This window comes from Dasypus novemcinctus, chromosome 2, assembly GCF_030445035.2.
Source record: "Dasypus novemcinctus isolate mDasNov1 chromosome 2, mDasNov1.1.hap2, whole genome shotgun sequence".
Classification (NCBI taxonomy): domain Eukaryota; kingdom Metazoa; phylum Chordata; class Mammalia; order Cingulata; family Dasypodidae; genus Dasypus; species Dasypus novemcinctus.
The window spans coordinates 198817699-198837308 of NC_080674.1; the positions used below are offsets into that span (position 1 = coordinate 198817699).

The 19610-nt window shown below is 58.5% G+C and overlaps 1 protein-coding gene across 1 annotated transcript; it reads right to left on the reverse strand.

The window, feature by feature from the left end:
- Nucleotides 1-407: 407 nt before the first annotated feature.
- Nucleotides 408-19009, reverse strand: LOC101431907 (E3 ubiquitin-protein ligase TRIM11). The gene is made up of 6 exons (XM_058286356.1): nt 18416-19009; nt 13625-13720; nt 12674-12904; nt 3926-3948; nt 3732-3832; nt 408-2726 (listed from the first exon to the last, which is right to left on the reverse strand). The coding sequence occupies exons 1-6, from the start codon at nt 18821-18823 to the stop codon at nt 2182-2184; spliced, it is 1404 nt and encodes a 467-aa protein (XP_058142339.1). The 5' UTR covers nt 18824-19009; the 3' UTR covers nt 408-2181.
- Between the last annotated feature and the right edge of the window lie 601 nt (nt 19010-19610).

A 19610-nucleotide genomic window follows, 5' to 3' on the forward strand; every position in this document is an offset into this window, starting at 1 on the left:
GCAACCATCTTGCTTCACCGTGTCGCAACCACCGCCAAGATCAAAAGTAGCTGACTGTTGAGAAAGCACCTCTTAGGATGCCTGGGGCTGGACTTTTCATGGCCATGGAACTGTGAGCTTTTGCCCCCAATAAATACCCTTTATAAAAGCCAACACATTTCTGGTACTTTGCATTAGCAGTCCTTTGGCAAACTGAAACATTGGTCTTGGGTGGAAAAATCTCCCGTGTGACCTATGTTAAACGCACACGTTGAGCAAAGAACACAAACGAGCTTGTGATTCCAGTGCTGGAACCAGCCGCACTCTTCTTGGTCTTGTCCTGGCCCAGCGTCTGGCCTTTCATAGCTCGCTCTCCCCATGGCCTGGTCCTCTGCCTTAATGACGGAAAAGAACACTGGATGGGGGGATGACAGGCAAATGGTTAAAATTTATTTAATGTCAGAACACTGTTCTTACAATAAATAAAATGCAGGGGCGGTAAAAGAGAGGCTAAGAAATAACATCCTTGAGGAAGGCGAGAAAACCCCAAAACTTAGAGCAAAAACACACTTTGGTTCTCTGTGGTTGATCCCTCCCCACGAGGAGCGGCATGAAGGCCCACGGTCCGAGGACGACAGGACGTGTGCCCAGCACTTAGCAAGGCGTCCGGCACATGGGCAGTATTCAGTAAAGTGTAGCTCTTCCCAATGGAACCGTCTCTAAGGAGGCCCCATGTTTGTTTAGAAACTCTGGGGACAGGCTAGCTCAAGCCAGGTCCAGGGACTCAGCTGAGAATCACTGAACAGACAGCACTGGGCACTTTATCGAACCCTCTCATTTCACCCCGACAGCCCTGCAAAGAAAGAACTGTTGCATCCCATTACATCTGCGAGCAAATGCACACGTGGTCAGGTTAAAATAGCTTTCTCTCTCTTTTTAAAGGAAGCACTGGGGATTGAACCCAGGACCTCATTCATGGGAAGCAGGCACTCAACCACTGAGCTACCTCCACTCCCCAGCAGCTTTCTGGAGGTTGGTCACACAACTAGAGGCAGGGATCTAACCAATGTGCGTCTAACTCCTAAGCCTGGGTGTCCCCCACCTCTTCACGGCACCTAGCAGAGGCCAAGCTTCTGGGTTCATAACATGGGGACCGGCATTTAGCTTCCGATGGACCCAAACGACAGAATCTGTTGAGGTCAGAAGGAAACATGCTGGTTCTCAAAGCACAGTGAGTCTTAGGTAGTCTTAAAAAAAAACAGGACTACAGTTTGCAACCCACCTTTTCTTACCTCTGGTCCCATAGCCCTACTGAATTGGAATCTCTGCATGTGGGCCCCACAGAAATAGCATTTTCCAGAGACATCCAAGCAGTTCATGCATCCCAAACTCAAGTTTGGGAGCCACAGCTTTCAAGGGCACCTTTCTCATTCGTCCTAGGCATGTGGCCCCTTCATCCTTTATTCATATTTCCTCTTGCTCCTTGGCTTTCCCAGATGATGTCTTTCCAAAAGATCCCAATTGTTGTACCCTGGTTATTCTGAAGGAATCGCATCCAATGTCAGGAATCTGGGGTCGATTCCCACTAATCCTCCCAATTTACAGGAGGCAAAACCCTAGATAGGCTAGTGGGCTTGGAGCAGACAGTCCCTCCCAGCTGCCTCCCACTACCCATTTCTGGAGGACAGGGGGCTCGGGAGCGAGGCTGCATCTGTTAGGATGCCAGGGCAGCACACTCCTGTGGGTCCTGGGAGAGCTTGGCAAGGCCCCCAGGGGACCACAGGTCAGTGGTGGCAGGGCCACAAGGAATTTAGGTTTCTGGATAGGGCTACTGGCACTAAATGGTTGGGGGACAGGGATACTAAAACATACGAAGGACAGTGGTCAGCAACCAACTGTCCTGCCCTAAAATGTCGGTGAGAATGGGGTCTCAGCTCCAAGTAATCTCAGAGCTCTGACAGGGAGGCTAAGGTGCATATCACACACACACACACACTTGCACACACTCTCCCGTGGCATCAGAGTTCCTGTTCGATGTAAATCCAGAAGTACCGCGAGTTCCTTCCCATCAGCTCAAGACGCAGGCTCCCTCCTGCCAGGTTTTCCAAGAGGTTGAAAGACCAAGGGACCGTGGGGGCCAGGGAAGTCCCCGCGCAGGCACTGCTTGCACGCCAGGGTCCGCCGTTGGCCAGATGCGTGTCCCTAAGGAGCCTGCACGTCTCCAGGCCCACCTTTCACCCGGCAGATGGTCATGGGGGTGGGGCTGCTGGACAGAGGCGAGAAGAGGGGCCGGAGCGTCCCGGAGAAGGAGGTCTCCGGGAAGATGAAGAGAAGGGAGCCGTCAGTCGCACTGTAGAAAGAGAGGTGCCCGGCCTCGTAGTCCAGGAAGATGCCGACGCGCCGAGGAGGCTCGCGCAGGGGCACGAAGGCCCGCTCAGGAGAGTTGTAATAGCTCCCCAGGAACACCAGGATCCAAAAGCCATTGCCGGCCGACAGCTCGCCCGTCTCCTTCCTGTTGACGTTCTCCCGGCACACGCCGAGGGCCCAGTTGGCCCGTTCCCCGACCTCCACCTCCCAGTAGTGGCGCCCCGAGGACAGGCGTGCATGGCCCAGTACGCAGGGGCCTGGGTCGAACCTCTCCGGGGTGTCAGGAAGGGCCTGCCGCAGGTCTCCCCGCCTCACGCTCCTCCGGTCCTCGGACAGGACCAGCTCTGGGTTAGCTGTGTCTGGATCCAGAGTCACATCCCCTGCAGAGAGAGGACAGATGTCACCCAGCAGGTCACCTTCAGGCCCCTTCTACAGAATCCTTCCCCTCTTTCGACGAGCCCAAGCCAGTCAACCCACATTTATTTCTTTGCTAGGTTTGTCTTTCTCACAACCTCCTGGAGTAACGTTCTCCAAACTGACTCCATGTGGGAGGGGGGAGGGGCACGGGGGCCAAGGGCTATCATCCCAGTTTCCCCTCCCCCGCCCCCTCTGCTGTACTACTGGGGAAAAAAAAGATCACCTAACCACTTTTAGTTGCAACTCAGAATAGCCATGTGTTCTATTAATAGAAACGCTCCCACTTTGCTCGGCAGTATTTTCTCCTGATCTGTAGCTCCTTCCGAACCAGAACCTGCCCAGAGGGAATCATGTGAACTCAACTTTCACCCCCGGCTACTCTGGACTCCAGCAGCTCCCAGAGCAAAGATCACAGTCCCTCCCTCAGGAGTGAAGAAAGCCAAGGCCCGCGGCCAGGAAGGCACCAGCGGCGCCTGGAAGGGCAGAGTGCATGGCCTGACCTCCCTTTCTCCACTCTCAGCCCCTCTCTTCTAGCCAGGCCACAGACCCCTCTTTTGCTCTCTCTTAGCCTTCATCTTTGCCTATCTAGAGACTCCCCATTTTGTTCTCTCTCAGCCCCGCTTTGATCCATACCAGAGACTTCCATTTTGCTCTCTTGGCCTTCATCTTTACCAGGCCAGGGACCCCAACCCCTCCCAGGCTTCTAATCGTGACCTAATCCACTCCCTGGAACCTGCGTGCATTTCATACCTCACAGACGGGGAAGGTGCCGACCAGCAGGGCCACAATTTGCACTGGGTACCCCGCCTCCCTTCCGGGAGCCCAGGACCGAGCAGCTGCCGTGCACAGTGGACCCCTCTGGCAGTCCAAGTGAGCCACGACCCACCCAGTCTCCCTCGCCTTGCCCTTAACGTCTGGGCTTCCCGGAAGAAGGCTGCTCAGAGAGCGGCTGAGCCCAGGGCACCCACCTCGGAACCTCCGCAGGGTCTCCACGAGCCCAGGGACCCTGCACAAGGTCCGCAGCTCCATGGGCACCACCTCCGGAGGCTGCAGCTTCACGTCCTGGATCCTAGGGGGGGCGGCACGGGCTTCATCCTCCACGCCGGGGCCCCCACCCTGCCCCCTGCCCGCCGTCCCCAGGTAGAGGCAGAAGGGCTCCTACCTGCGCAGCGCGTCCCTTACGTCCTGTGGGGAGAGACACACGGACGGCGAATCAGTGCCTGCCGACAACCCCACCCCCTGGCCGCGAGCCCCTCCCCAGGGCCGCCACGCAAATCCTGCACGGGAAACCCGCCCGGCCCCCGTCCTGCCCACCCCCTGCCAGACCCCAGGCAGCAGAAACGCAGTTGCCGTGAAGGGTGGCCTGCCCTTAGCAGGTGGCGGTGGGAGGCGGCCGCTGCCGCGTCCACGGAGCCGCAGACCCGCCACTGCTTCTCCCGACAGGCCCGGGGGACTTGAGAAGGTTCAGGGTTCACTCACTCACAGACCCCCAAGCGCCCCCCAGGTGCCACGGAGAGGGGACGGGGGGAACCGAGCAGGCGCTCCTCTCCGGGCGCCGAGGGCCTCACGTAGAAGAGAGGACAGTGCCCCCGTGTGCTCGGCTCTGGCTCCTTCCAGCCACCCACCCCTCTCCCCGCCCTTGGGGCACACCTCACCCCTCACCCCAGGCCCCGGCTGAGCCCAGGCTCCGCCCCGCGTCCCCACGCACTTGCCACCCCCGGTCCACCCTTCCTGGCTGGCTTTCCCTCCTTACCACAGGACGTGCAGTGGCCTTTCACTTAATTATTTAGAAAGTCAGCTCCACAGAGGCAAAGGGTTTTGCGGGGGTTTTTTGGACTTTTTTCAGGAGGTACCGGGAATTGAACCCAGAATCTCACATACGACGCTCAACTGCTGAGTGTCCGCTCAACCCACTCCTGCTATCCCTTCAAAAGTGTGCCAGGCACCTAGGAGGAAGGCAACCAACCGGCCTTTTATCGAAGGGCTCCCACAGGATTCCGTCTCGGGAAGGAGACACAGCAAAAAGAAAATTTTAACCTGCAGGAGTCATTCATTGCTGAAGTCAGGGAGAGGGAAAAAGAGCTGTAACACAGGGGCATTTTCAGGACTTGGAGGTGTCCTGAATGGCACTGCAATGACAGATACAGGCCATTATATTCCCTTCCATAACCTACAGAAGTAAGTGGGAGAAAGTGTAAACTACAATGTAAACTATAATCCATGCTTAGTGCCAGTGCTCCAACATGTGTTCACCAATTGCAATGGAGGTACCTCACTGATGAAAGAAGTTGTCAATGTGGGAAAAGTGGGAGGCGGGGGGAGTGGGGCTTATGGGGATCCCTTACAGTGTTTTAGTAATATTTTATATAATCTAAGTATCTTTCTTAAAAAATTAAAAACATATATTTTTAAAAAGTCATTCGTTCTGCCTGGGAAGGAACAGGACATGCCAGGCCATAAAGAAAAAGGGCTCTGAAGCCCAGGAGGAGAGGTCAGCAGCCAACGGAGGGCAGGGCGGTGTCGGCCGAGGGAACAGCGTGTGCGGGGGACAGCGGCAAGGCGAGCCCTGCGTGAGCTGAGGTCAGCCGTTCAGCGGGCTACCCTGGGGCCCTTGGAAAAGGGGGGGGGTTTCAGTTGCCACAGGACTGGGGAGGACAACTGTGTCCTGCAGTCACTGCTCTCTGGACATGCAGACACATGGGAAGGGTGGCAGATGGAGGCAGCAAGGTCCCCCCAACCCCGACTGCTGGCCAAGAGCCCCAGCTTCGAAGGAAGGGGTCCTGCCTCCACGGAGACCAGCAGTACGAAAGGCAGGGCAGCAACGGGAACACCCGTCCTTTCAAGAAAATCGCTCTGCAGCAGGGGAAGGGGAGAGGGGGCGGGAGGAGGGCTGCCTTGGCCCCCAGACCCTCAGGAAGATCACTAACCCCGGCCTCTAAGGCACGACCCGAACCCTCCGCGGCACGACCTGAACCCTCGGTGGAGCCGGGGCAGCCCTCGGGCACCTGAGGGCCTCCTTCGCTAAACCTTGGCCCCCGTGGCACGACCTGAACCCTCGGTGGAGCCGGGGCAGCCCTCGGGCACCTGAGGGCCTCCTGCACAGGCCTTGCCTTGATGTGGCAGGCCCGCCCTCTCACCCCAGGAAGCGTGGCTTGCCTGGACACAGAGCGGCACACCCCGCTGCTCTCCTGTTCTGCTCATGTCAGTGCGTTACCCCACGCAGCAACCTCGGGGACAGGTGCCAGGGAAACTGAGGCTCGGGGAGCAGGGTGAGGGGCTTTGCCTGGGAGCATGAAGCTAAGACAAGCGGCCTCCCCGTGTGCCTGCTGCCCAGCTCCACAGCCCTTCGCCTCACTCCACCTGTGCCAACCATCCCCCCCATCAGCTGACTGGCCGCCCGCCCACTACAGCCCCTGGAACCTCACGTCCTTGCACAGACTGGCCCCAGCTTCCCATCTCCTGCCAACACCCCGCAGGAACGCAGGCCCCCGGGGCCGGGCCGGGCTCTTCCGGGAGGCCGGAAGCCAGGAGCCGCGGCAGGGTCTCGTCCTTTCTCCCTCGTGACCGTCCCCTCTGCTGGGTCCTCGTAAGCACTCCCTTTCCACCCCCTCCGGCTCTCCTCCCATGCAGGCGCCGGCCCCAGCCTGGCCCCCTCTGTTCCGGAGGCCCCGGCCTGCAACATCCCTGCTCTCGTGGCCCCTCACCCCCACACGCGACAGCCCCCACTCCCACCGCAGGGGCCCGTGGCAGGGTGACGCTTTCACGGGCCCAGCAAAGCCCCGTCCTGAGAGCTAGCCCGTTCCTGGGGGTACGAAACCGCTGTAGGGAGCTCGTCCAACGAGGCCGCTTCAGTCAAGGCGGGGCCAAGGCGCATCTTAACCCTCCTACTGCAGCCCTTTATAAACGGGATGAATATGGAGAGACAGAGAAAGAAACCGCCAAAGCAAAGGAAATAGCCACAGGAACCGAGAGAAAACAGAGGAAGCAGGAAGCCGAAGGCAAGGCGGCCTGGAGCAGGGAGAGCAGCAGCAGAGGCCGCCGGCGCTCTGCCACGCGACCGGGGAGTGCAGGGTCGCTAGCAGCCTGTCTCTGAGGAGGCAAGTGTCACCTGGTGATGCCTCGATGTGGATGTTGTCACAGCCTCAGAACTGTAAGCTTGTAAGTTAATCAATCCCCGTTGCAAGAGCCACCCCATTTCTGGTATGCCGGCTGCATTTTGGCAGCCCAGCGGGCTAAAGCGCACGCCCAACTCAACGGTGGCTCTCTTAGCAAGGGCGAATGGAGAGGGCCCAGCACGACGGCCTGTGCGTCACTGCCCGCACCTCTCGATCCGAGGCTGCCCTTCACCTGGGAAATACCTGGCAGGCCACGCAGGTGGGCTCACACCCGAACTTCCGCAGTCGCACACAAGGAGGCAGCCTAGATCCAGCGTGGAGAGAAACAGCCCTTTACGATGGCCAGAGTGGGCATTCACAGTCACAGAAGCACACGCCTACCTATTACTGCAAGAGTATCACATGGCGATGCTGGCAAAGGCTGTCAGGTTTAGGTATGAAAATCAATTAAGCACTTCCAAGTAAATAAACAGGTAGTAAGCAGGCAGTCATTTCAAATATGGGACTGAGTTCACTACATATATGTAAGAAGAACCTTGTATTATTATTATTATTTTTTAAGAGGTACCAGGGATGGAGCCCAAGATCTTGTACAAGGGAAGAAGGTGCTCAACCAGCGCTACACCCACTCCCCTGTATTCATTTTTGAGCCAATGCTTTTTTTTTTTGAGAAACATAACTTTTTAGTAGATGAAATAAATACACTAGTATATGCGAGGTAAAAACTTCACATCGGGGGGACAAAGCCACCCTGTACAGCATAAATTAAAAATAAACCACAGGCTCACAGCAGCCCCATGTGCGAATCACATGGGAGAGTGATACCCTTTCCACACCAAGTACATTCCTGATCCAACACGACTGCCTAAAAAAATAAAGACACACAAGAAAGGTAGCTATATCCGTATCTAAAGAGTTAAGGTAAACTCTGTAATTAAGAAAAAAAAAAGAAATGAACCCATGACCTCCTTCCTGACCAATGAATAAGATTTGGTTGAGAAATTCCCGAAGACAGGCCAAGGAGGGGGTGGGACATGCAATCCTGATCCCAGCGGGGCTCCTCCTCTCCCACCTCCGTCCCTGGGGTGCACTGGCTGCTTGGCGCCTGGGCCCTCCCAAAGCCTTTGCGAGTCTCGCGCTTGGCCCTGCCTCTCGGAAGATTCCTCTGGAGCACTGAGCACGGGGCAAAGGGGCTTCACCGATGACTTCTTTGGCATAAACGGTGAGGGGCAGAGAATAAGCATCTCCTTTAGTCCGGGGTGGAAGAAAGGGTGTGGGGGAGGGGGTGTGCTAACTCACTGGGCTGGAATTCACTGGCAGAGACCCTGGGCGAATACCCGGCCTGAAGGCCGAGGGGGGCAGGCGCAGCCTTCGGACAGGGCGGGCGGGTCGCTCGGCCTCTCCCGTGGCCCGGCACCTTGGGGTCCCACCTGGGCGCCGCGCCCGAGCCGAGGCGCTGGGTCCGGAGCGCGCAGGCCGACACCCCGCCGCGGCCGGGCCCAGGACGCGCTCGCGGCCGCCACGCGTCCTAGGGGCGGCGAAGCCCACCGGCAGGAGCACGCCGCGGCCGGGGCAGCTGGGCGCAGAGCAGCAGCGCCCACGGCCTTCGACTGTAATCAAGTGTTCAAAAGTTTACTGATCAGGATTTTGAATCCCTTCTCAGCCTTTGGCTAACACCAAGTGCAAAGGGCTTTAGAGTAATTACATCTGCCTGTATTTCTACAGACAGAGTTCACGGGGAGGCACGCCATTATTAGATTTTTTTTTAACTTAATTTGTAACACATTTTAATGGCTGTATAGTTTTCCACTGTGTGGCCAAAGAGCTCTTAAATGAATTTACAGCACTGTACTTATAACCTCACGTGCTGTACTTCACTAGATACACACAAAACTCCCTAAGGTAAGTACTATTATCATTTCCAGTTCAACAGAGGAGGAATCTGAAGGCTAAAGCTCAGAGGGAACTTCCTCAAGGTCAAATAAATAACAGAGCTACGACTGAACAAATGAAGTGATTTAGTGTAGTCTATAAATTCTAGGAGAACAACGGCTGTGTCAATTTTTGCTCTTCCTTTCACTCATTCTCAGGAACGAAAACTGAATGGACCATCTTAAATACCTGGTGATGAATGAACAAATTAACAAATCAAAAAACCCATGACAGCCACGCTTAGCAATCTACAGGCATTTTTTAAGAGGTATGGGGATTTGAACCCAGGACCTCATATATGGGAAGCAGGCGTTCAACCACTAAGCTACACGCACTCCCCACTCTATAGGCTCTTGAGACATGGGGGCCAATTCATTTTCACAGAAATGGAATAATAATCCAAAGGTGAATAACTGGCTAAATTACATCATGATTCAAAATGAACTGTTTGGGGTGATTGCTTTTCCGCTGTATCTAGTGGTGACTTCTTTGCATTCCAGCTCTAAGCCCTGCCCCGTCGCCAACCCCTCTTGAATGTGCAAGCTGGCGAGGCCTGGAAATGAAGGTCACCATCTACACCTCAGCAGGGCAGTTTTCAAACAATGAAATGACACCAAGAGTGAGGTGGGGTTGGATTAACTGCCATCCATCCTGCCTGGTGCTTACTCTAGGGTGCTGGGCCTTTCAGCCCCAGGGAGGGACCGCCCTCTCCCACTCTGGCAGCAGCACTGGGCGAGGGGCCCCACACCACACCGAAAGCCCTGTGGTCCCCGGATGAGACGAGCACAAGCCCGCGGTGCTGCACCAGCCACCAGCCCCAGCCACGCCCGCCCTCAGTCTGCTCTTGGTCCTCTCCTGCCCCTGCTCCTTTCTCCAGGCTCCCTGTGCACCCCGTGATGCCTGCACAGCCCTGTGCCCCCCTCCTGTCATCCCTCGAGACTCATTCCCGGGGGAGCAGGCGACTCTGTGCCACCGCCACTGCCATGGAGCTCTGCGGTCAGGCACTCGGTGGCTGTACCCCACAGCTGGGTTGGATTCCCCACGCCTGCCTCCCAGAGGGAAGAGGGTTTCTGGGGGCGGCTGGAGCGGGAGCGAGTCCTCCCTGCAGCTGCATCCAGGGCAAATGCGGGAAAGAGGGGGAAAGGAGGGGCTGGGACCAAGGATGAAAGCAAGGACCAAGAGAAAAGAGCACGCGGGGGAGCACTGGGGACGCAGTAGGGAAATGGTGGGGAGCAGAGGGGGGCATAGTGGGGAGGAGGTGGGAGGGGAGCAGGCAGGACAGTGGGTGAACATTAGGGGAGTGGTGGGGAGCAGTGGGGGGCAGGTGGGGGAGCAATGGGAAGCAGTGGACAGCAGGCAGGTGACAGGTGGAGAGGAGATGGGGGAGCATGGGGAGCAGATGGGGGGAGGTGGGGGAGCAGTGAGGAGGAAAGGGGAGTGGGCAGCAGCACTGCCACAGGAGATGGGGGTCCTGAGAACACCTGACAGCCTCGCCGCAGGCCCAAGGACTTCTCACCGGAATTCTGCAGGGGAACCCTTTCTGTTCCTGAACCCCCCACCTCCTCCCACAGCCCCACCTCTGCCTCCTACCACCCCAACAGCCCCCCCCCCCCCCCAGCACAGCGTGTCGAGCCCCTGCTTCCCCTGTACTTTAAATCCCAAGATACCTGATCTGACCACTGCTCCCTCCTGGCCCATGCTGGACCTCCCTCGGCCCTCCCGCAAGAGGGTCGCCCAGTGTTCTATGTCAAGTTCAGAGTCCCAAAGCCAGCAGCCGGCAGCCTCTTCCTGATCCCTGACACATCTACACAGCTCCGGAGGCTTGGCCAAGGCCCCCCTTCCAGGCAGCCCCCCCGGAGCTGTGCAGGTGGCACCGCAGGCTCCACCTGGGGCACCCCTGGTGCCCGCCCCGCACATGTCATGGGATCACACACTCGCCTATGTGACACAGAGCCACGCAAGGGGACCTCGCATCTCCCCAGGGCCAGAGAGAGTGCACTGTAACCACATCCAACCAAACAAGCACCTGAAGGGGAAACAGCAGTACGCACGACACACCTGGGCCGGGGCTGGGGTCTTTCAGCCAACCGAGTGGTCTCCCCTCCTCGTGCCCGTGTGGTGTAACACAAGGGGCCCAGGGGTTACGGAACTTGCTGGCAGGGTCACCCCCTTCGCCATCCACCTCATCTACCCGTGAGGCCAGAGCCAAGAGAACCAAGGGTCCTTGTTTGGGGGGGAGGTTGGGGGCATGGCCAAGGTAAGCCCAAACCTCAGCAATGCCTGGGGAGAGGGCTGCACGGACGCATCCTCTGCTGGCACCTCGGAGGGCTCTGCAGGGGAAGAATGGAAAGACAGGGGACACCCGGGGTACGCGTTGGGCCGAGAGCCGGGAACATGGGCAGAAACCAGCCTGCGAGGCCCAGAGGCTGCGGGCAGCTCAGGCTTGATGCTCAGGTTTGATGCTCGTGGCAGGCAGGTTGGACCCCCAGGAGGGAGGGTGCAGGTGTAAGTGGGATGGGGAAGGTGCTGACGGCGGGGAGTCGCGCAGGCAGACCTGTCCGGGCAGGCGGGGGTGAGAACAGAGGCGACAGAAGGGTGGGACAGCGACAGCAAGAGGGGACTCTGGAGGTGAAGCTGCAGCCCTTCCAGAAGCTTCCTCCCCTTCCCTGCCCACATGATACAAGGGCCTCGCTGTCAGGGGAGGCAGGTGCAAGGACCTTACCAAAGGCCTAGAATCTGGGATCTCCAATAGCAGGCCCAGCCACTGCCAAACGGGGGCTCCCGGACGGGGAGTCCCGGGGGTTGTTACTCCTGCAAAGCCCCCACATGCCCCATCCCTCTCCTCCCCAAGGCTGCACAGACAAACACAACGCTACCCCTCTTGGCTGACGGCTAGCCTGCACAGGAACCCTGACCCCACCTGCCCCAGGCTAGGACGAGAAAGAGTGAAGACACACTGACAAATGAAGTATTCAATCTCATGACCAATAAACGCCATCAGTTCAAGCCCACAGAGGAGAATGAGATTTTCTTTTGTCAGCATGTAGGTATCTGGTGGCGGAACTGCGGGGAGACCTGTCCGGGCCCCCGTGTCATTTTGCAGGTGAGCGGTGGGCCTATGGGGACGGAGGCCAGGCTGGGGGACACGGCAGCATGCGCTGCAGGTCTCCCCGACGCAGCTCAGCCCTGCGTGGGGAGGCGCAGAGCTCTGGGGCTAGCGCGTCTCCCACCTTCTCGCTCCGTCCCAGCAGGCTACCTGGTCTGTGGGCACCTGGCATAACCTTGGAGCCTGTCTCCCGCCTTGGGGACACGAGGATGCTGAGAGCGGGGGCTGTGGGGCCATCACCACATCCCCGGGTTTGCTGGCCGCAGCAGGGATGGGTCCGTGTTAATTCAGCAAAGAGCGTGTCGGAGATAAGAGAATGGGGGGGGTAAGACTGAATTATGCACCCACAGAGGGCACCCTCTTCATCCTAGTTGTCATTCCCCTGGATGTGGCTTTGAACCCTTTCTATGGGGCCCTTTGAAGACGTGTTATCGGTTCAGCTGTGGACTCATTTGTGCACAGATCTTCTATGCTCCTACTCGCGTGTGGCCAAACCTAACTGGACACCAGGAGAGCAAGCTACCGGAGAGGGGTCAAGGCACCCCAAGACCGGGGCAAGCCAGCACGCGCACGCCACGGCCTCTGGGGAACAAGCAGAGCCTGAGGACGCCTTGATTCTGCACTTGCAGCTTCAGACCCCGTGAGCACCCAGCGCCGACTGGGAAAGCCGAGCAGCGCACGGGCCCGTCAGAGCAGCCTGGCAAGCGAGGGCCGGGGTGAGGCCCCGCGGGGCCCCCCCGCAGCAGCCCCCGCTCACCTGCAGCATCCCGAGTGCTGGCAGCTGGCAGCGCCCCTCCAGCTCGGCGATGAGCGCCCCGAGCGCGGCGCTCTGCTGCACCAGGCGAGCGGCATTCTCCCGCAGCCGGGGGAGCACCTCCAGCTCCTCCTCCTCCAGCTTCTGCAGCAGCTGCTGCTCCTCCTCCACCAGGAAGCGGCGCAGCCGCTCAAACTCCGTCAGGACGTTCTGCCGTTGGCTCTCCACCATCTTCTGTGGGACGGGTAGGAGGACAGCTGGGACCCCCAAGCCCCACTCCCTGGTCTCTTCCCCGAGGCAGCTGTGTGGGGCCGACGCCCACCGCAAGCACAGCCACCTGTGCCATGCACACACCTCCCTCATCACACCGACACCACACACACATGCACCACACGTCCACAACCAGCCCTCTGTCCCAAAGTCACACAGGTACCACGCACACCACGCCTCTCTCATCACACACCCCTCCCTCGTCACACACGCCATCACACACCCACTGCACACACAGTTAAGACACCACACACATGCAACACCTCCCTCGAGACCCAAAACTACCCAGCTCCTGAACCCAGGCTGTGGGAGTTCAGAGGCAAGTGTAGCACTTGACTCCATTCTACTTGGTTCCTGAGTTTGGGACAGCGCACAGAAAAAGTCATGGAGCAAGGGACCCCAGCCCCATAGAGAAATACTTCTCCCTCGCAGTGAGTTTGGACACCGCCGAACACTACGGTATCTGAACCTAAGTAGTCTCCAAGCTTGGGTTAGAAACAGCATTCAGCCAGAGGGGATGCCATCTTACATAAAAATGCTCATCTCGGTGGTCCCCAAGGTTGAGAATCTCAACAGAGGGGGTCCAGAGAGCCAGGAACACCCATGTGCTGGGAGGGGGCCACTGCCCGCTGCCCCCCACCGTCCTCCCCATTTCCAGGACCCTGGGCACGCTCCACCACTTACCTGCCACAGGGCACATGTCTCCTCTGCCTGGGCCTGAAACAGCAGTGCGTCCTCCATTTGCTTCCGCAGGTGCTCCAGGGAGAGCTCCAGCTTCCCCTGCGGGACGTGAGGCACAACACTAAGGTACCAGCGTCAAGACCCCACCCCACCCCGGCTTCCAGAGCCTGGAGCTGCTCTGACGCCGCAGGCCACACCCATCCCTTACAAGGGCCATCACCACCCTCCAGGCTGGACAGCTGCCCTCTTGAAACTCATAGGCAACCAAGGCCACGCACGCAGAGCTGACCAGGACACTTCTGAACTGAGTGGCTCAAGCTCCTATAGGTGTTGCCAAAGAGAAAGCTGTTCAAGCCTGCCCACTCACAGCTAAATCCTAGGATCTGCAAGCAGCAACGACATCCATGGAGACCATGGCAAGTTAAAATGCGCCGAAGAACGAGGACGTGAGGACGCCTTCTAAGTAGCCCAGGTCCCATCTCAACACCTGTCACCCGCCAGCATCACCTTCTCACCCCAGAAGCTGAGACCCCTCACCCCACCCCTTTTTCCAGTTAAAAAATGAGTCACTGTCTAGTGCTTTTCCCTTTCAAACAGTTCTCCTGGCGCCGTCTTTCAGTTCTCAAGCACCTCTAAATGGTCGCCGCAGTGGACCCCCGTCCCCCAACCGGCAGCCCGGGCGCCACCCATACCTGCTTCCCTGCAGCTGACCCCACAGGCAGCCCCCACAGCTGCCCCACACCCCAGGCTGGCTAAAAAGCCCTGAGTTAACCCGTCCCCTCTCGGTCCAGACTCTCCAGCAGACGTCCCCCTCTCCTCCCACCTGCGGCTGGTTCACCCAGGCCCAGCCTAAGCCCGACTTCCCATCAGCGTCATCTGGCTGCAGATGGCCATCCTCTCCCCAAACTCCTCAGCACCTGGATTCCTAACCCCTAGGTGACGGTTCAGCTTAATCACATGCCGTAAGGGGTGCATATTTGCATTCTGTTGCCTTGGCCCTGAGTTTTTCTTTTTTTTTTAATTTATTCAAACTTTATTTCAAATTCAAAAAATAAAACAGAAGGCAGCTCAACAAGTTATGGAAGCTTTACTCCTAAAAAGTTCTGTCCAGGCATGTTTATCTCATCTAATCCCAACAACAAACTCAGTTGTTCTCCAATGTTCAGAAAGATACACAAATGAACAAAGATTAAATGTCATAATCAGGGAAGTGGTTGTGGCTCAACTGATAAAGCGTCCGCCTACCATACGGAGGATCCAGGGTTCAATCCCCAGGGCCTCCTGGCCCACGTGCTGAGCTGGCCCAAGTGCAGTGCTGCTGTGTGCAAGGAGTGCCGTGCCACACAGGGGTGTCCCCTGCATAGGGGAGCCTGATGCACAAGGAGTGCGCCCTGCAAGGAAAGCTGCGCTGTGCAAAAAGAGCACAGCCTGCCCAGGAGTGGCGCCACACACAGAGGGCTAACGCAGCAAGAGGACACAAAAAAAAGAGACACAGATTCCCAGTGCCACATGACAAGAATGCATGCAGACGAAGAACGCACAGTGAATGGACACAGAGAGCAGACAACGGAGGGGAGGGAAGAGAATAAATCTTTAAAAAATAAAAATAAACATCATAGTCAAGATCTCATCACTAATGAAGAAAATAAAGAGAGTACTTAATCATATTCATATCTTACAAAACTAAGCCCCATGGGTTTTTATTTTTTTATCTTTAGCGTAATATAGTACCTTCTTTGCTTTTGCTACAAAAATATTACAATATTGGAGAGCAGATGTAGCTCAAGTGGTTGAGCATCTGCTTCCCAGGTTCAATCCCTGGTACACTCTAAATATAAAATTTAAAAAAACTCTCATTGTAGAAGAGATGTAGCTCAGTGGTTGAGCACCTGCTTCCCATTTCGAGGTCCTGGGTTCGATCTCTGGTACCTCCTTGAAACAAAAATTATAATATTGTCAACTACAGTCTATAAATTACATTAGTTTACTTTTCCCATATATCACCAGATTCTTAACAACACGTCAAAAAAAACCAGAGTTTCTATTCCTATCTCTTCTTGGCCGTGAGTAGGCTCACAGCATTTGCACAAGGAAACAATGAGTGCCATAAAAAGGAGTGTCTGAATTTTCACTTTCTTCAACCTGACGCAATACACCTATCAGCTGTGGAAATCACAGCAGGCCCAGGTTTCAGGAAGGTCTGTGGGCCGTTGTGAAAACAGAGTGACAGCCACAGAGCTCACGGGAATGGACCGGGCGCTCCCCCACACACCCAGCACGGTGCACGCTGGCCAGCTTGTGCTCCTCCAGCCGCCCTGCAGGCCAACGCCTGATCCCGTCGTGTTCCAGAAGGACCCAGGCGCGAGCGGTTCTGGAGCTCTGCCCGGGTCACACGGCAGGCCAGCAGGTGGTAGGGTGGGAACCCAGGCCACCCGGCTGCGGCTGCGCAAGGTGCACTCTCCGCACACACCACAGCCACCTCGTGACAGAGGCCTGTGGTCAGGCGCCTCCCAGCTGCCGAGGGGTTTTCTAATTCCACTTGAGAAATGCCTGTGGCCACTGCCTTGGCTCGGGCTCCCCTCAGCTCCCCCGAGGGCCCCGGCTGGCCTTCCTGCCTCCAGGCCGTCTCCCCCACCTGACCACACGCCCCTCAGCGAAGCGTCCCCCAAGTTCTCCCTCCACACCTCCATCTCCCCGCAGCATTTTCCAAACCACAGGCACGACCTCTTGGGGAAGCAGCCGCCCCTCTGAAGGTCACACGATGACCTTTTTAAGAAAGGGAATCGAGCAGGCCCCATCGAGCATTTCCAGTTAGCAAAGCCCCAGTGCTTCGGTTATCTGCCCACTACCTTGTGAACCCAGGCCGCCCGGATCAAAAGGAAAACTTCAGACTCTGATGCGATCAGAAAGCTTAAAAGCCAAGGCTCATCATCACCCTCTCGTCCCCACGTAAACCCTGCCTAATTTTCAGGTTCCGGAATATTCTCTCCAAGCTTCCTGCAGCACAGCTCCCGAGAGAACTGGCGGCTTTCGTCCGGGGTTCTCCCAGCGTGCTGCTCCCCTTGTCTCTCCCACGCTGGGGAGGGGTGCTGGAAGTTTCTGCACTCCCCTGGGGGGTGGAGGAGTGCCGCATCCCGGCCTGACTCGTCTGTGCTCCCGGCTCAGTCGGGCACAGCCCCAGGGGGAGCCCGCCCCGGGAGGGGGTCGGGCACAGCCCCAGGGGGAGCCCGCCCCGGGAGGGGGTCGGGCACAGCCCCAGGGGGAGCCCGCCCCGGGAGGGGGTCGGGCACAGCCCCAGGGGGGGGCCCGCCCCGGGAGGGGGTCGGGCACAGCCCCAGGGGGGGCCCGCCCCGGGAGGGGGTCGGGCACGGCCAGGGATTCCTCAGCCAGCGCTCCGCCCAGTAGACGCCAAGTCCCCTAGGTGCGGCTGTCCCTTCTGGACCTCCCAGCCTCCCCAGTTCCTAGTCAGCGTGGGCCGAGCTCCAGCCCAGTGTTTCCCAAGCTGCAAGCCACAGCCCCTTCATGACAGATAAAAGGAATCTGGTGGGTCATCCCCCAGTCGTGTAGGATGCTGTGCGTGTTTGTTAAGCTCACAACTTTCACTATATACTTACTGTACATATGTTCATGGATGAGTGCTATAGTTCAATAAAACTATTTTTTACATTTAAAAAAAGGCAAACACAGAGAAAGATGTGGTGCCATTTCAAGAGGCTTTTTGCTTCTAACAGGCCTGCAGTCACCCTTGAGGGGACCTCTGGAGACTGGTACTTTTCTGCATCCTGTCTGGGTGGGCGCTTGGTGACGACACTGACACTTAGAAAGCGTAGGCTTTCCTGTAGGCGTGTCATACCACATACAGAAGAAAAAAAACATAAACAGGATGGGCAGCCTGATGTGCCCACTTTCATGGGCCTTAAAAACCACCTCCACGGCTAAATACCAAAACTGGGGGGTGGGGAAGAGAAACCGATTTACCTTCTAACTTGCATCAGCTCTCAGCTGAATCCTGATTTCAACACTAAACTTCTGGGTGCACCTCTTAATATGCACACATAACTGGCCACGATGCAAAACTCAAGCAGCAATTTTTAAAGTTCCAGAAACAGGGCAATCCCACAATTGCACTGTGACACAGCCAGCCCAGGTTAGGTCAGCCGTTCTGCCCTGATTCTGAATACGTTTTTGTTTGGATTTTAAGGAAAGGTATTACTGGAACAGAAAGACAAGAGCAACTTAGCGTCAGCTCTAATGTGGATGTGTGCGCCGGCAGTGCCTGATGGCAGAGGCAGCCCCAGGTACTTCCCCAGAAGCCCGGGCTGGAAAGCCCAAGGTGTCCGCTGGGTCTCAGCAGGCACACCTGCCTGCACCAGGGGGGCAAAGGGCTCATTCCCACCGTCGTTTACCGCCTGGGGCTTGGCAGCAGCTTCCCCGCCCGTCCACTCCCTCCCCCGCAGACTCGCTCCGACAGCAGGGTGGAGCCTTTAACTGTAAGTCAGCCCGGTCCCGGCCCCGCTAGCCAACCTCCAACGACTCAGAAAGCTGCCAGGCGCCTCCAGCGTGCTCTTCCCACTCTATTCCTGGCACCTGCCCTCCTCCGGTCGCGAACGATCAGGGCTCCTTCCCCGGCCTGCTGTCACACCTGCCTGAGACCCTGCGGCCCCAGGCCGCCTGCGCTCGCACGGTCTCGGTGCGGCCCTCCCGAAGCCGGCGCGCGCGGTGCCCCCCCGACACCCGGATCGAGCCTGAGACCCCGGCCCGACCCGTGGGCCCCGCGGGGGCTTCGAGGCCCACCTTGAGGTCGTCGGCCGCGTCCTGCAGCGGGAGCACACGGTGCGCCCAGTGCTCCCGGGAGCGTTCGCACGTCGCGCACAGCAGCCGCAGCTCGTCGCCGCAGAAGGAGGCCAGGGGCTCGCGGTGCGCGGCGCACACGCCCTGCGGGACGGGGGACGGCGGGTGCAGGCGCCGCGCCATCTCAGCCATCTTGGCGAGCGGGCGGTTGGGGCGCAGATTCCTCTGCGGGGAGAGCTCGCGGCACTCGGGACACGCGTAGGGCCCCTCGGGCTGGCCCCAGCAGCGGCTGATGCACTCGCGGCAGAAGTTGTGGCCGCAGTCGGTCATCACCGGGTCGGTGAAGTAGTCGAGGCAGATGGCGCAGGTGGCCTCCTCCTGGAGGTTGGTCGACAGGTCGGGGGCGGCCATGGCGCGCGTGGAGGCGCGGGGCGCGGGCCCTCTCCGCGGGACCGGGCGCCGCGCGCGGCCGCCGGCAGCTTTGGGGAGCGCGAGGGCGCGCAGACGCGGGCCCCGGGGACGCGGGGCTCCGGGAGGCGGAGTGCGGGGCCCGGGACGCTGCGCTCCGAGACGCCGGCAGGAAGCCGAGCCCGCGGCGGAAGCAGGAAGCGGCGGCTTTTTTTTTTTTTTTTTTTGGAACAACCCGCTTTTGCCTCGGATTGGCCTGGGCCTGTCACGCGGCTCGCGGGCCGGACAGAGTTGGAGGGGGTACCCGGTGACCTGGGTGTCACCCGCTGTCGCCCGCCCCCGCTGGTGACCCAGGTCGCTCTCAGGTCGGGGCGGAGCGCGCGGCTCGGGCCTCCTTCCTCTGTTCCGCGGAGGGAAGGGCGTGCGGGGGCGTTAGTTGCCTGGGTCCCCGAGGGCCCGGGGGAGACCCTCGCCCCCCAACCCTGCACCCACTCCAGGCAGCATCCCCCTCCGCGAGCGAGGCAGCCAGCTCCGCGAGCCCGCTGGGCGGCGCGTCCACGCGGGGGTCCCACCCAGGGCCGTGCGGGACCGGGGCCCTCGGACCGGGACCTCCCGGCACAGCCTGTTCTCCACCCGCCTCCAGGGGCCCATCATCTCCGTCAGGACCGCTCTGTAGGCGCGGCATTGTTCCAGAAACCTCCACTGCGGCAGAAACGGGGTAATAGGTCGACTCTCAAATTTCGGGGAGCTCCTGTCAGGGGCCTGAAACTGCGAGCGTTGCGGGAGGGAG